Genomic DNA, 17,231 nt, shown 5'->3' with positions numbered 1-17,231 from the left:
CATGTTTCATGTTGCACATTTAGCTGTTGAAGTTTGGAAAAAATTAATACAAAATAATAATTATTATAGAGAGGTTGCGATGGAGCAGTGGATTAGACCCTTGTCTTTCCCACTGCAACACATCCATTAAATAACTTATTGTCATGGGTCCTGCTTTACCTTCCATGTTAGAGCCGCCGCCAGTTTAATCGGGGTGTCGGTTGGTCTCAGTATAGTTTCCTGCTTTTTTGCCCTTTGCCAATCAAATGCCTGAAGTGTGTTAAATATTTTTAACAAATTTGTATAGAGGCACTACGAAGGTAAAGGTGAGCCAAGAGCTAATAACTAACGTTACCCCAAATTAAACAGATACACACAATTTGACCCGTACCAAAATGGCTTTATTTCATTACATTAGATCAAAGCATACTGGGTTTAACTTTTGTAAACACGTAAGACAGCCGGAACAAACGACAAAGGTTCCTCTTGAGCACCCGGAATATTTACCAACGCACCAAGTAACCGGAAGTTGAACGTTGTGAACATTCATGTGGGTACATGTTCATGTTGACAACAAATAGAGTCTCTGAGCATTTTTAATATCCACTATTCACATAGACGCGCTTCGCAATAAAACATGTCCGACAACGAAGACAAGTAAGTAACGACACACAGCTTTAACACGCTGCGTTAAGCTGCGTATTGACGTTACTATAACAACACAACGTGGGCTACAGTTAACCTTACAGCTACTAACGTTTAGCTTGTTAGCTATCAGGACTGGCCATTATCCAAATATTCTGGGTCTGTAGTCTTTACCATAACTATATTTTTAAAATTTGTAGCTTCGACGACGGAGACTTTGATGATGCCGAGGAGGATGAGGGATTAGATGACCTGGAAAACGCGGAAGATGTAAGTTCGCCGTTTAATTGTTATATAATTGGCTTTTCTAACTGGACAGAACAGGCATTCAGACTGTGTATAATTATTAAAACCATTTACTAGCCGGCTCCACTGCTGCTCTGTGTTAATGTAAGTTTGTCTCAATGAGTCCAAACCTGTTGGTGTTGCTCTCTTGCGCAGGAGGACCAGGAGAACGTGCAGATCCTGCCTGCAGGAGAGGGGCAGCAGGCCAACCAGAAGAGGATCACAACACCGTATATGACCAAATACGAGAGAGCCAGAGTGCTTGGGACCCGAGCTCTCCAGATAGCGTGAGTGTTGTCATATGTGTGACCACAGTGTCCTGGTTTCAGATCTGACCTCTGACCTTTTGACAACACACTCTTTCACTGTATTCAGTGTGTCATGGAGGTGGAAATGCTGTGTGAGGACAGAAACCTAGGAACCACAACGCTGATAGTTTAAAAGTTAATTTGTGTTTAAAAGTGTTTGTGTTTTGTAAAAGGCTGTATATGTGTCTGTAATTTATTTGCTTCTATTTTGAATCAACTAATGTTTGGAAATTGTAAATACCAGTTTAAATACACCTGAGTGAAGTGAGTTATTGATGTGCCCTCCTTTTCATCCATCGTCAACCGCTTATCCTGGATACAGGGTCACGTGGGGCTGGAGCTGACATCGGGTGAAAGGCGGGGTACACCCTGGACAGGTCGCCAGTCCATCGTAGGGCCACACATAGACAAACAGCCACTCACGCTCACACCTAAGGGCAATTTAGGGTCACCAATTTACCTAGTCCGCATGTCTTTGGACAGTGGGAGGAAGCCGGAGCACCCGGAGAGAACCGCCCGCCCTCCTGTTCACCATATTCAATTACTACTTCTTAAAAATGTCTTCTGTGTTAATTTCTTTGCAAGGACAGAGACTGATAATTACCTCTAAAGTGTTGCCATGTTATATAGATGAATATTAATATTGAGATATTTAAATCCAGATTAAATTGGAAGGAAAGAATCTGAGCAATGAGGTTCCCCTCTGTCAGATGACTAGTATGAGCAGAAGCACCACACAAATACAACATGAATCAGTCAGACTTTGTTTGTAAAGCAGCACCTTGACAACAACTTTTGTCTGTTGTAGGGGCATGTCAGGATCGAGCACATGATTTGTCTTAAGTAGTACTAGTCAATAGAAAGTGCTTTGCAGGTCTGAAACTGCGAGGCGCAGAGCGCTGCCTTTTTTGGGTTGAATTTAGAAAAGAGCAGTCTGTTGTGTTTTTCTTATGTTGCTAGGCAACTAACAAATCAGCTGTCATGTCAGTCTATTCAAAGATTATAGCACCAGTTAACTGTAATCTTCGGTTTGCTGCTAAGTAATAACAGCAGAAACTTGATCACAACTCACAGGTCACAGATCACACGCAGGAGACAGGGAAACAGATCCATGTGGGTACATGAGACCCTCAGAAAGAGGAGACATTGCTGGTAGTACTACCAGCTGGTCCAGGAGCTTCGTCATAATGATGGTTGGTTCAAGGCTTATTTTAGGATGACTCAGGGACAGTTTGTTGCAGTCTCTGGACAATCCAAGCAGCTGTAAACTTCCGTCACCACAACTGAGGGCCCGTCTCTCCATTCATTTGATTGGACAATGGAAAAAAATGCGAAATATGTCGGGCACCTCAGAGTTGAATTTTTCTTCATTTGTGCACTCAGAGCGCTCCTTTGAAAACGCAATGCGCAGCAGGCGCCCAAAACCTGAGGTGCCCAGGGTGCATAAACAGCCCACAGAACGCTCGTTGCCAATAGAAAACAATTTAAAAAAGGCTCCTCTCACTGCAAAAACTGCATTCTGTCTTATTGGGGCCTTACCCAGCCCTAAATATATTGTAGGATGGTTTGAAGGCAGCATTATTAGTTCGACTCTGCCACTTACATATTTACTGTAATACAGCATTCACTGTACCTGTCTGTCTGCTGACTTGTTTCCAACAGGATGTGCGCTCCAGTCATGGTGGAGCTGGAGGGAGAAACAGACCCCTTGCAAATAGCTATGAAAGAGCTTAAGTAAGTAATAAGTGTATAGACTGAATAATCAGTAATGCTTTATAAAATTATATCATGTCCGCGTCTTTACTTTGTTTTCTGAGTAGGTCAAAATTCTGTTATGTAGAGTTTGTCCGTACTTCCCAGTGTCTTACCGTGTATTTTGTTTGTGCCCACCAACAGGAGCAGAAAGATCCCCATCATCATCCGCAGATACCTTCCTGACGGGAGTTATGAGGACTGGGGCTGCGATGAGCTCATCATTACTGATTAATCAGTGTATCCAGTCCGCACTGACAAAACAATATGTACTGTTTCACCCCCCCCCCCACATCGTATGAGGTCACTCAGCTACATAAACCCAGAAGATTCCTAAGACGGATCCAACTATCACCCACCTGTTCATACAACAATTTGTTCCACATATATCCATCACATCAGGTGACTTTGTGAGTAGATGAAAAATGGATACATGAAATGTACTGAACAGACACTAGAGGACTCATTCAAATGAAGACGGTGTGTTGCTTGCAGGTTTAAAATCTTGTGATCTGACTTGTTACGCGATCAGTCTTGCTGTGTGGTTGCGTGCCCTGCAGTTAAATTCAAAATTAGAATGTTTTTTTTGTTTTAACAGCTGCATTATAACTTGGAGCCACAAGGGGGAAATATAACTTCAGTCAAACATTCACTTTTTACAAAACAATCCTGTGTTGTAATTATTCTATTTGTTGTTTTGAAAGAGGGAGGTGATTAGTGTAAAAGAACTGTTTTATTGTTATGAATAAACTCTTTTGTAGAAATTACCATGTCTCATTCATACAACACTTATAATAACAGTGAATACTGATTTCTGACAGTTTGAACAAAAGCTGAACTTTATAAGCTGTGTTTAGAATTGTGTCATTTCCACCCTGTCGTTGATAACTAGTGTGGAAGCCTGACAGATTCTCATCTGGCTTAATGTTCAGGAGCTTAAAGAGATGATGCAGGTTTCTCCTGCAATTGATGGAAAAGTGTTGTAACTGTCATGATCCTCTCCGCATCTCCCCCTTTTCCCTACAAACAAACACATATGCACACGCACAAAGCAGCCAAACAGTCACTGTATTGTTAACAAAAGTGGGTTGTTGGCTGGGCAGAAAGAGGCCCAGTGCATACTGGAAGATGGAAGGGGCTGAAAGTTAATGAGAATGAGAGGATAAATGGCTTTGCTGTAGATGAAGATGTGTGATGATACTCTACCCTCTGGTAGATAGACAGGTGGCTTATATGTTCAACGGGTGTACATGTACGGAAAGACATTCCACCTGATGATAAAAATGCAACTGAGGAACAAAACAGCCAAGACACAAATACGTTTTCTCGTAGTGAAAGTAAAGCCAAGCGTGTGTACGTGTGTTTTGTAATTTCATTTATCTCTCAAACATTTAAATGTCATCAGGGAGAAGCCAGTTTTTGCTGGTCTCTATAATTGTGTGTAGCCACAGTCATGTTGTTAATTTCTCAAAAACTGCTTTCATCTGCGGGTCTGTTGATCAGACGAGACACCGCCTCGGGGTGACGCTGCAGTCCTTTCATGGGGCGGAGTGGGCTGCCCATGTGATACTCACCAGCCAAAGCCACAGTGAGGCCAACATCAGGTCATCCTGCCGTGGGTGGAACTCACATCTTCTGACTTATTCTTTTGCTCATTACACTCTTCTACTTCATTTGCTTGTCTTCTTTTCTTATCTGTTGTTATTTATTTCTCTGTTCTGTCGATCTGTCCCACACATGTCTGCCTTTGTGGTTCTCTTATCTCTTTCCTTTTTAGATTTACTGACCTCCTCTTGTTCACACAGTGATCATACAGAGTGTGATCTGTCCTTCTCCCGCTGTTTGTCTTTCATCTGTTGTGCTCTGATGACAACTCATTATATCCCTGTGACTACACGGCACCTGGTCTAAATAGTATGTCATTCCTTGCATTTGTTTACTGGGTTTAGATAATTGGAAATAAGGGATGGACGAATGATGTTAATTCAGTCAGTGTGTAACTTGAATTCTTCAGATCTTCTGTCACAGAACCAGAACAATCTCATTGTGTCTCTGATAAGTTTTACCAACTGGGTTGCATTTTAATGCATAAGTTGGGCTTTTATTCTAATCAATGTAAACCCTTTGTAAACCCTTTGTTATGGGTTATATATACCCCATGTTAATGTTTTCAGTGTTTCAGAGTTTTGTGCCACTTTCATGGACTTCTTGTGTTTACTCAGTCTCTCATCATTGAGGTCAATCGGAACCTACACTGCAAAAAGTAAAAAAAAATTAAATCACTGGCTGATCCAACTTGCGTGACTTTCTTCACGGCAACTCATAATGTTACTCAGTAATGTGTATATGCACTCCAGGCAAAGTCTGTGCATACTTCTGATGAGATGGCGGATGGTGTCCTGGGATCCCAAACCTGAGTCAGTACATCAGTGAGCTCCTGGACAGTCTATGGCGCTACTTGGCAGCGTTGAATGCATGATACATAACGTCCCAGAGGTTCTCAGTTGGATTCAGGTCTGGGGAACATGAGGGCCAGTCAATGGCATTAATGCCTTCATCATCCAGGAACTGCCTACACACTCTGGCCACATGAGGCTGGGCATTGTCCTGCACCAGGAGGAACCCAGGACCCACACCACCTGCGAAAGGTCTGACAATGGTTCTGAGGATACCTAACAGCAGTCAGGGTATCGTTGGCTTGCACCCTCCAAAGAAATGCCTACCCTGACCCACCTCCAAACCGGTCATGCTGGATGATGTTGCAGGCAGCGTAACGTTAACCCTGTGCTCAGTGTGAATCTGCTCTCATCTGTTCAGAGAAAGGGGCACCAATTGTGGACCTGCCAATTCTGGTGTTCCCTGGCGATCCACTCCCACTAGAGGACGTCAGGCCCTCATGCCACCCTCATGGAGCCTGGCAGTTTGGTCAGAGACATGTACACCAGTAGCCCACTGGAGGTCATTTTGTAGCGCTCTGGCAGTGCTCCTCCTATTCCTCCTTGCACAAAAGAGCAGCAGCACATGTCACTCCTACCTGTTCTTGGACCTTCTGCTCTTTGCTGACATCTGCTTTGACAGTTTGGTGCTAAAAAAAATCAACAGATGAATAACTCTTCCTACATCTTTCTGGTTAACCTTTGGAATGTTTTAATCCCATTACACCGTCAACCTGAAAAGAGAGGGTTTTTTTCAGTGGATGGGTTGAGTGTTAGGGATGAGAGGAGGAGGGTGGGTAGCGGAGGTTGCAGGGTCTATGTGCTGAGAGAGTATGAGAGTCCCTTTGTATCCCGGTGAAGCTACAGGCCAGGCAGTTATGGGTAAGGCTCCCTCATTGCCCTGTTTCCCTCCTCCCCTAGCTCCCCTTCAATGGCCCTCTTTGTCTTTCCTAAGTATCACACAGCCGATTAAAGAGAGGGAATTAGGAGTCAGGCTTAACCCACTACACACAGAAACACACACACATACATGTACACCATAACAAAGTTGAAATATGCATATAGGCATGCATAACCAATCATACCCCCATCTGGGACTGGATTAGTTCAAGTTCAAGGAAACGTTCAGTTGCAGTAATCGGCTACAACCTACAGCACACGAATGAGGATCTGATGGCACGTCTACAACTATCATAATGTAACACATGATCCCCACAGTCTCATATACTGCATGCACATACGAGGCACCATCACAAATATTCAGCTTACCTCTCTACCAATGGTCGGTTGTAGATAGGTTTGGCTGTGAGTCCCAGCTAGCAAAGTGAATTATCCATTAGCTGAACAGATTATGCCGAGAATGTGTGCAGTGGTTGAGTCATGATGCCGTCAAGACGTGCTTGAAAATAGGATGTTTTTTGTTTTTTTAAATATTCTGTGTTTATTGTTCAGTCTGAGATGGATTATTTATTATTTCCATTATTCCATTGAAAAAATGGTTAAAGAGGCGGACTTTTATTAAAGCAGAGATTATAGAGCTTTATTTCAAGTGAGAGTAAAAGACAGTTAGTCATCATTGCATGTTTAGGTTTTTGCTCCTGCTGTTATTTTGAAGTTGTGTCGCTGTGCTGGCAGCAGTTATGCAAGAATGGGAAATGTGAAATACTAAAATGGCAGTAACAGTCAAACATTTTCTTCATAAAGGAGAGAAACAAATAACAGCACACACAAACATAACACAAATTTAAATAAGAAATGTAAAATTCATAGCAATATTACAGATATTTCACATATAGCAAAAAGGATGTAATATGAACTCTGCATCTTGTGCTGGAGGTCAGTGTTTAAATACAAATGGGCTTTAAGCTTCAAATGAATTAAAACAAAAGCAGTGCTGCATGCATAGGGTGAGCATCTGTGTCCAGTAGTGATGAAAAACATTTGAATAATGTATTTATTTATTTTTTTAAACAAAGCAAATTAAATTATTTTTACTTTTTTGTCAATTTTCCAGATGGCAACTGTAATGGGAATTCTAAACATATTGCATGTAACCCATAAGGAACAGGCATAAGATACTCAAAATTCTGTTAAGGGATGAGGAACAGAAAATACATGTGACACCGTGAACCATAAAGTCCAAAGAGAGATGAGAAATGAGAGTGAGACTTGAAACTAATTACAGATTAACTAATAGTCAAAAAAGTGGGAAAGACACAAACAAATTAAAGAAGATTCAACATAAAATACCAGTTGTTTCATGCACGCTCCTCGTGCATGAAGGTATGATTAAGGACAAGGCATAAATATGTAATATTAGGCTGTGTTAGAACATATTATCTTCTGGAAGATTTACTTACTCAATATCAGGCAATTGTTTCTCAGCATTGGCATATCTCACCTTGAGACTGTCTGAGAAATGCTTTTTTGTAAAGCTACAATCAAAAGATCTGACATTTCACACTGAATATTGTTCTATATACACATTTTGAATGACACACAAAGGAAAAGAAAAGGCAGTGGTGCAGACTTCCAGTGGAGATAATAATGGCAAAAAGCATTTGACAACATTAATAAAGTCACTTGTTAAAACAATGAAAATGCTTCTATTATGTATACCATGACAAAATGTATTATCCATGTATCAATACAATTGTCTTTATCTGTCTATTGTCTGTATTTATAAGAGAAAACTAAGTAGCTACAAAATATAAGGTAGTTTTGAGTGTCATGTTGGGCGAAACATCTGTAAAATCAGTTTCTTCTTTATAAGTTTTGGTCTCAAAACTTTGGTTGTTCTAACAAATATCTCAAATCTGAATGCATCAATATACATACATTTGTCATTGTCAAGTACATAGTATAAACTATCCAGATAATAGTCAGTCATCATGAAAATTGCTTATCAACGAAATACACATTTAGCAAAACCTCAACATGGTTGTATGGCATTTTTCTTCCATGCAGATCTGTTGTGTGTAGAAAAGGCATTTTAAGTGAACACATAATCATTTGAATTAAATAGGGACAAATGTGCCTCAGAAACCATCAGAATATTATTAGTATTTGTTGTATTGTTTTCCAAAAGCAAAAAAAACCAACAAAATCTGTTTGATAAAAAAGGTAAGTCTTGCCTGAGAAGTGAATGGGCCACAGCCAAACAGTTTAGCACTCCATTCTTCAGGTACAAAAAAAAAAATCATTCCATTTCATATAGAATGGATTTGGCTCCCTCTCAGTCACAACCTTCAGATCTTTCAAATTCTCAGTGTGTACAATGGTCCCTGTTGCTACTGACCCATTGTGGCCAGTGGGAGAGGGGTGTGGACTTCAACGTGCGTCTTCTGTTACACATGGAGTCACCAAACTGACAGGGACTTGGTGTTTTCTCACTTATGAACACAGCCAATTGTGTGGTGTGGAGCTCCAGAGGCATCTAACCTGGAACTCTGCGGTGGTGGTGGTGGGTGGGTGTTTTACCTCTGCGCCACCAAAGTAATTCTCTGATTACTATGCTCTGTGCCCCAGATAATCACCCATGCTTCAAAAGCACCATGCTACAAGCTCATCTTTGAGCTATGTGGCATTTCTGCCTCTAGGCAAGAGCAGAATGGGGTTTCTCCCCCGCTGCCTCCCCAGCCGACTCCCCAAGTGCCTGCCCAATCCCCCCAGCCCAGACCACTTTCCCTGCCGATACCACCAATACTGCTGTTGTTGTTGCTGCTGCTCCTTGGGTCTGACATGGGGGCTGAACCTGCACCAGTGCCCTCTGGTCTCGTTGTCTGTCATGGCCGCGACAGTGTTGTGTAGACGGGCTGGTCCCAATGCGTGGGGCTGTGTGACTGCGGTACGCTGGCTGGGTCAGTGATGGCAGTGTACAGGGGCCTCTGGGAGGGCCCCATGTAAGAGAAGGCAGAGTACAACCCAGAGGCCTGGCTGGAGTGGGCGTAGTATGACCCTGAGGCCTGGTGGTCAGCATATTCAGCAAACTGGGCCCTGGAGGCCAATGAGGGGAAAGGCAGAACTGTAGTGAGGAAGGCTGAGGGAGGGTGTAGGTGACATGGGAACCTCCTGAGGCTGCCTCTGCGAAGTGAGCCCCAGCACCTCCGGCCTCGCTCTTGATCTGGGCCTTGGAGGGATCTGAGCCCAGAGGGGAGCTGTGATGCTGCTGCAGCTGCTGCTGCTGCTGCTTGGAGAGCCAGGCTGCTGAGTGTCCACTGGCCGCTGCTAGAGCTGAGGAGATGCCGTAGGTGTACGGCGAGGCTGGAGAGGCTGTTGCAGCTGCTCCTGCCCCAGCAATTTGCCCAACCCCTGGGTGTCCATTGGGGGGAAGGTACTGGTCAAACTCATTAACATCAAAAGGCTCCATGTTGGCCATCACCTCGTGGCTAATCTCACCAATGTCCACATTACCAAAGTCGATGTGAGGTTTCCCAGATCCCTGAGCACCTAAGCTTCCCTCTGCTCCCATTGCGCTACGTGAGCCACCATTTGCAGCACCCTCCCGTTTTCCGTCCCCTGCCTTCCCAGACTGAGGCTCGGTCTTGGGAGTGGTGGGAGGTGTGGGAGGACTGTTACTCTGACCTGTAAAGACACGAGAAAACATGGAGTTACAGAAGATTTCGTGACAGACTCAAACAATCTCTATAATCAACAATCCATCAATTTGTATCCAGGGTAATCTAACAGTGTGACAATGACGGCATCAGTAGGATAATGGGAAGGAGCCAACAGCCCACCTGCAGCGTGAGGGTGGTGACCATCTGCCAGAGGGGACCGAGCTCCCCCACTGTGGACCACTTCCAGGTGGAGCCCCTTGTAGTGGGATTGGCTGTGGCTGACCTCACCCTCCGAGTGGCCATCAGCCTCACTTCCTGACCCAGAACCAGGCTTTCCATTCTTGCGGCGTCGTGGCTGATATTTATAGTCTGGATAGTCCTTTTTGTGCTGCTTCCTCAGCCTCTCTGCCTCCTCAATGAAGGGTCGCTTGTCGCTCTCATTGAGAAGCCTTGGATTAAAAGAAAATATGGTGGTAGATAGGTTTGTTTAAGGTATTAAGAAGAGAAGTCTCAGCACTGATTCAGAATTAGGCCACACCGTCATTTTTTAAAATGAGGTATATATATGATGCATAAAGTGTATAGAAAGTTTAGTAGCTTTTCCTATGAAACGGAGCTCCTTATTACTACTGATGTCAGTGGAACCCCCAGACCTTTCTCAGCCTCCCTGTTCATCGTGTTTCTTACCCAATTAACCAATCATGGGTCCGAGGTCAAGTCTTCATCTAATTAATGTTCAGTCCTCACAAGGTTAATGAATTTAATTTTTCTGACCCTTTTTGTCAGCAAATAGTGAGTGTTTTGTGTGAGGCAATGGACAGTGGATGTATGGTCTCCCAGCACTGCAGTGATGTTAACATCCAGACACAGTAAAAGATTTTTGCTGATATTCACTTTACTCTGGCTGACCCAAGAATATCACCAATTTAATTAAGTAAGAGGAGCAGGGACAATTCAAAATATGAAAATCATATTTAAATAACAAAGACAATTGTGAACATGTAAATTTGATGGGGGGAGACCTGTACTTTACATAATGAGTTAAAGGTGGTGAAAACTCCCTCTGATTCCCTCCGGAGGCATTTACTCCAACTACATGGCCAGTAATTAAACAGTGTATAATGTTAGCCTGGATTCAGGAAAATGTGACCATAGCCCATTCACAGTAAATACATTCACATGCTTCTCAATTGGTAAGCTGTGTCCAAAAGTGGGCAGTGAGACACTAAGAGTATCAGAGTACCCATGTCTCCTAAAATTCTTGTTCATACACAGTACACCTCATTTACAGCCAACACGTTTTGCAGAAAACATAATACCACAGATCAGCTCATATGAGGAAATTTTGTCTAGTGGCACTTTCTCATGAACAAGGTCACAGTTTTTTCCTTGTTCATAAGAAAAAAAAATCCATAACTTAAACCAAATTGTTAGAGGGAAAGCGTAGTGCATAATTATCATAATATTATAGTAAAGAGATCCTATAAAACATAATAAAGTGGTGTCAGTGTGCGCACAATAACATATAGTGTGTTTGAACAGTTTTATCTGTAAAATCCATCTACAAGTCAACAACCTACCCCACCCTTGTTTCATAATGTCAGCTTCTAGTGGACTGGAAGAAAAAACCCAAATCAGAGTGGTGAATCAAAAAACAAGAAAATTAAGAGAGAATTATGAGGAATCTGATTTAATTTGATCTGATTTGACTTCTTTGCAAGTCAGGCCTTAGAAGATAGGATAGGCCATGACACTGACCTTTGTCCAATCTGCCCATAACCCCCCCCCCCCCCCCCCCCCCCCCGCAAAAAAAAGCAGCACTAGCAGTAGTTTCAGTAAATGTGTTTCCAGAAAGCTGATGATGATATCATGGACATTCACGCTGTCTGAAAGCGTCAGTTATGACGCATTGAGAGGAGAATGTGTTGCACAACTACAATACCCCATCACCCCTGCTGTCTACACATTGTACAGCTACTGTATACTGAGAGTCTGAGCATCATCAGAACATACAGTGATTTGACAATAGGCGGCCTATCAGCGCATAACTATCCACATGAAGTGGCCTCCTCACCTCCAGAGCTTCCCCAGGGTCTTGCTGAGCTCGGCGTTGTGCAGGTGTGGATGTTGGTCGGCGAGTTTCCTCCGCGCCGCCTGCGCCCACACCATGAAGGCGTTCATGGGTCTCTTCACGTGCGGCTTGTTCTTGCTTCCGGTGTTCACGCGCACGGGCATGGGCACGAGGGTCCAGTCGTAGCAGTTGAGGACCTGGCTCACCGCGTCACGGATCCCTGCGGGAAAGCGGTCGTCCTCGTCGTCGGATTTGACGGACGAGCAGCCCCCCGTCCTGTCGTCCAGACCCGCCAGCTGCCGCGGCTGCTGCTGCCCGTGGAGAGGTGAGTCCCCCCCGCCAGCCGCACCGGAGGAGTGACCCGGTGACTGGGAGCGGCTGTCGTCCGACATCCCGGGACTGAGCTCAACCTCCGATAAACTCTGCTCTTCTCTGGACATCTTCCTTCACACACACACAGGCCTCCAGGTGCGTAGAGGGTGCAAGGCCTGTTCCTAAATGCTCAGCTCTAGCTACCTGTCGGGTCCTTGTTCCTGTTTATCCCTACAGTGAAGCGCGTAGTGTCGGCTGACTGAGGTCTGATCTGTCCCTTTGGCCTCCTCTAAGTTATAATATAAACTGCCAGTCTGTCTCTACTCTCAGCCTCCGTTGCAAAACTCTGTGAGGGTTCCACATTAAAGTTCTTTCCATCCGTGTTGTTGGTATCATAGGCGGCTCAGTGCGCACCTTGGACCCCAGTTTACCTGCTAATACACAGCTGTCTGCGCCAAACTCACCCGGTCTTACTTCCCTCCTGACTTCCCCTTCTCTCTCTCCTCTGTGTGTCCCACGGTTGCAATCCGACAACAAGAACCTGAAACAGGAGAGCGATGAGGATCGTCAGTTCAAACAAGCCAGAAGTAGAGTGACTCTGCTTCATTAAGCAACAAAAAGTTCACTAACTCCTGAGCGCTTATTGCCTGCTCCACGGAGAAGTTGATGTTATCCGTTTTTTTATTACAACTAGGCCAAGTCAAGTCTTCATTTAAAAAACCTAAAACCTAAAGACTGACTCCATTTTTTCCTCAATCAAATAGTCCACTTGTGGGCCCTCCCTTGTCTCCACTTTTCACTCCACTAGCAGCAACACGCATATAGATATGAGGTGCCTCAGGTGATTCTTTTAAACGTCATGACTGCTGGAGACATTTTCAAGGAAGGCAAGACTCATAGTAGGCCTGTACAATAGGCCTATTCGTTAAAACCGTGAGAAATGAAGGTGGGCTGAACTAGTCTCAGTGGTTTACCTGGTGTCTATTCAGCATTTATTTACAGAGACCTAAACCGCATTACCCCGCAACCATGTGCGCAGGATAAGCGGTTGACGATGGATGGATGGATGGATGGATAAACCGCATTATCAGAAAGGTTAAGGTGTGCCATAGTAGTAGGCCTTTAGAAACTTTGTGGAAGTTTGAGAAGTGGGTCTGCATAACGTTCAGTTATTTTCATGATAGGCCTACGTGAAAACAGGCTATGTAGGCATATTTAGAGAGTTTCAGCTCCTGTATGGCGCAGTGCCTCTCTGCAAGCCTGGACCTCCCCCCTCCCCTCCCAACATGCTACTGTTTAAGGTTTTGCAGTTTTTCCAAGCTCCCCGGAGAGAAAGTGTTGGAATGATATGAGGCCGCAGCAGCACAGACCTCGGATTTATACTCTGCACTTCTTGGATAAACATGGCCTGGCGTTGGAAATATAAACCCCGTATGCGTGCGTGTCAGTACGCGTGTATGAATTAGACACAGTCTGTTTGTTAAACAGGGGCAGGTCTATCGGCGGGAGTGAAATGGGTACTTGTTTTGTGTATTAAATCAACACCCTGTCTCGAACCTTACGTCCTAAATCAGCGAACTTCCTGCGAACCAGCGACGCACAGCCCGCTGGTTTGTTTTCTACTTCGGTATCGTATTACCTGAAAACTGGTGATCTAGCTCACGTCCAGTGACATTATGAAATAGCTTTACAATGTAACAGTCAGTGTCATGTGTAGGTTTATTGGATTAATATGGGCTACACACTTAATTCAGTCCACCTCGTCTTTATATTTGAGAAAGGGGTTCACTTTTTTAACGTTTAGCCTTATATTTAAGACAGACACACACCATACCACTATATATGTCTTTCTGATCAGATATAGGCATTTCTAGCCTTCTCATTTCTCCGTTGGACTTTTGCTTTTATTTTAAAGTAACCATAAGTAGCCTACACTTTTTAATAAATCAATCATTTTAAAAATGGCATAGGCTATTTGGCTTTGTTCGCTGATTTACCGAAAAGCAGTTTTTAATTAACATGTCAGGAATCGTATTCTTTTCCAGTTGAGGGGAGTGTAAAGCTTCACCATCTGTTCGAGGCGCATTTATAGTGATATTCGCCTGCCAGCTGGTCTGCAAGGCTACTTTGCCTTTACTTTACTTTTTTGACTGTCATCATTTCTCGAAAGCGTCCCTGCTGCAGAGGCACAATGCGTAAACACCGTGCGCAAGGCACCAAATGTCTTGTTACGCACGTGTTGTTTCCCCTGTTTGCTCGACACGCTGCTTGATTTGAATTACTCTAATGAAAAAAAAAAAGGAAACAGCAATGATCGACTGAATGCTGATTATTTCCTTTCTTCACTTGCCACATTAGTTATAATCTATGTTAGTTATTTTGGAACAAACAAGCGAATAATGAACTAATGGCCTATCCACTGGGCATACCCATCAATCTGCAGCAGCAAATATAATTTGTTGTGTATATTTATTATCTGATAATGTATAAAATAACTTGTTTTTGACAAACCCCTCAAATCATGCTTGTTACATTAATGAGCACATTTACTGCGCGCAATGAATTCGGGTTATGTGAACTCATTATTGCTGTTTGACTTGCCAGGGAATTGCCCTTAATTTTCTTGTTTGGAAACTTTTTTAGCTGTTTTTTTTTTCAGTTAGTTTTCTAGTCTTCACATCTCCAAAACAACAGTGGATATAGGACAGATCAGAAGATGCAATTAAATTAAGTGCACTATAAGAGTTAACTTTTTAGAGCTACTTTTTTCCATCTGCGCCAAATTCCAGATAAGGCCACTTTGTCTCACACATCTATAATCAGTCAATAATGTTCGTTTACATCCATCCATCCATCCATCGTCAACCGCTTATCCTGCGTACTGGGTCGGGGTTCGTTTACAGTTGTTTCATAATCTCTTGCAACTTCTAAAAACGCCTCTTCGTTCGTTAAGAAACTGTTTAAGCAATTCTCCTAAATTATTTGAACAGAAAGTCGAACAGCGTGATTTTTAAATTCTGTGTTAAGAAAGACTGTCCAAACAAAAAAATGACAAGGACACAGAAAATGATTTAAAACAGGTGCACTTGTTGCACTGATAAAATAATGGCTGCAATTACAAGGTTCATGACAGAGGTTACTTTGTTTATGACCATCACACTTCACACATCACACATTGTTCTTAAGGCTCATTCAACACCGGGTCTGAAAATACATTTAGAAGCTCTATTCACAAAGTTTCAAGTTCACAAGAAACTTTCAGAGAGAACAAATCGGTCAATTTGGACCATTATAGAACCACAGTACAAAATCACGAATCTTGAAAGAGTTGTTAATAATAATCATGGAAATGTTATCGATTATCAGATTCTGAATCGGGGTTCTTCTCTATGAATCCGGCTAGACGAAATAATCAAATCACAGTCAGAGCAGCCACCAGCAGCAGAGAGGAAAGAGTTGGAAATGCTAAGCGCCTTACTTCAGTAATGAGAAAAGGAGGTCGCCGGTTTAGCACGAGAATCCGTGAGTTCCCGAGTTTCCAAAGTGACGCTCGCTCCCCAGCCCCCTCGCTCGCGTTGCCCGAGTATGAATGCCTGCTCTGTGTGTCGGTACCGGGGCTTAAAGAGCTCCTTGTATGAGGCTGAGAGAAAAAAATAAAAGATACTGGGGTGGACAAGTCTTAAAGGCACAGCGCAACTGCTCGGATGCAGGCTGGAGATCTCTGATTGGTTGAAGTCTCTCTCTCTCTCTCTCTCTCTCTCTCTCTCTCTCTATATATATATATATATATATATATATATATATATATATATATATATAGAGAGAGAGAGAGAGAGAGAGAGATAGATAGCAAAATTGCACTTTTGTTTGTTGTTTCTCTCACATGAGTTGAGATTGAATAGTCTGGTACAGGCATGCCTAAATTATGCATAAAACAGTTTTGACCATTACAAGTAGGCTACAATATTTTCATTTGTACACGAACAACCGATTTCACGTGGGGAGATCCCTATTTGCCTTATAGGTGTATACTCAAATTCCACACCTGAGAAATTATGTAGATGTATACTCAAATTCCACACCTGAGAAATTATGTAGGTGTATACTCAAATTTCACACCTGAGAAATTATGCAGGCCTTGTTGTAGTGTGAGCTTGAGAGGAAGTCCAGTTATGACAATTGCGATTTGTCAGAAACCAAAATGACCATTTCATTTACAGGCTCCCTCCAGCATCTAAATGAGAAATAGTTGGAACGAACCCCAAAGGAAAGTGTTGGATTCTAACATGAACTACAAGATAAAATAAAGGGTCTGCTGCAGGGGATTCGCGGACAACTAGTCAGCTGAGAAAAAATATTCTCACGTGTAGGGTATGATATTTGATGAATCAGACACAGTTTAATTTCAGATTTCAGAACATGGTCGGAGACAACACAGTTTTCTGTCGCTGACATAGCCACAAATAAAAAGAAATCAGAGGCCTGGCCATTTCTTGAGAGGAGAAAAGGGGGATAAATTTCTCAACACAAACAGATAAATGCTCATTTGTTTGGACCGAACATTTATAAAAGACAAGGCTAATGAATTTCCAACTGCAAAGACTCATGTGAAGGACGCCCCCCCCCCACCCCCGACACACACACGCTTTTCTATTCACCACCACATCGCAGGTGTAGACAACATTCAAAGGCCCTTGAAAAACATTGTGTGGCTTCCGACAGTGTGCCTCTTCATGTTCTGTAATTGCATCAGCGCCTCTAACTGAGAGCCGCAGAGCGCGCGTTTTAAACCGAACAGTATTGGTAGAAAATACAGAAAGGAGAGAAGAGAGGGGACATTATGGGCCGCATGGATACAAACACAAGCGCTGTTCTTCACAACAAT

At 43.1% G+C, this 17,231-nt stretch overlaps 2 protein-coding genes across 2 annotated transcripts; one reads left to right on the top strand and one right to left on the bottom strand.

Annotated features, from left to right (window-relative positions):
• Positions 1–476: 476 nt before the first annotated feature.
• On the top strand, positions 477–3,736 carry polr2f (RNA polymerase II, I and III subunit F). Its single transcript, XM_038694907.1, has 5 exons — positions 477–636; positions 825–894; positions 1,066–1,196; positions 2,880–2,951; positions 3,114–3,736. Exons 1-5 carry the CDS (start codon positions 617–619, stop codon positions 3,202–3,204), a joined length of 384 nt encoding a protein of 127 aa, XP_038550835.1. The 5' UTR covers positions 477–616; the 3' UTR covers positions 3,205–3,736.
• A 5,312-nt stretch (positions 3,737–9,048) lies between these two features.
• On the bottom strand, positions 9,049–15,896 carry LOC119884507 (transcription factor Sox-10-like). The gene is given in 6 exon segments (XM_038694904.1): positions 9,049–9,408; positions 9,410–9,451; positions 9,453–9,988; positions 10,144–10,412; positions 12,038–12,887; positions 15,825–15,896. Coding segments are annotated over 5 exon segments (1,503 nt in total). The 5' UTR covers positions 12,475–12,887; positions 15,825–15,896; the 3' UTR covers positions 9,049–9,189.
• Positions 15,897–17,231: the final 1,335 nt, after the last annotated feature.

The sequence above is a fragment of the Micropterus salmoides genome, unplaced genomic scaffold, assembly GCF_014851395.1.
Source record: "Micropterus salmoides isolate LMB-PRFRI ecotype aquatic unplaced genomic scaffold, ASM1485139v1 Ms_hic_scaffold_10, whole genome shotgun sequence".
NCBI classification, from domain to species: domain Eukaryota; kingdom Metazoa; phylum Chordata; class Actinopteri; order Centrarchiformes; family Centrarchidae; genus Micropterus; species Micropterus salmoides.
Note: the sequence above shows the minus strand (reverse complement) of the source record. Positions and strands in the feature narration are given on the sequence as shown.

Bases quoted from the DNA above. Each gene is read 5' to 3' on its own strand.
- polr2f (XM_038694907.1), top strand. From the start codon at position 617: ATGTCCGACAACGAAGACAA. The intron at 1,197-2,879 runs GTGAGTGTTGTC...TGTTTCCAACAG, and splicing joins ACCCGAGCTCTCCAGATAGC to GATGTGCGCTCCAGTCATGG. The intron at 2,952-3,113 runs GTAAGTAATAAG...GCCCACCAACAG, and splicing joins ATAGCTATGAAAGAGCTTAA to GAGCAGAAAGATCCCCATCA.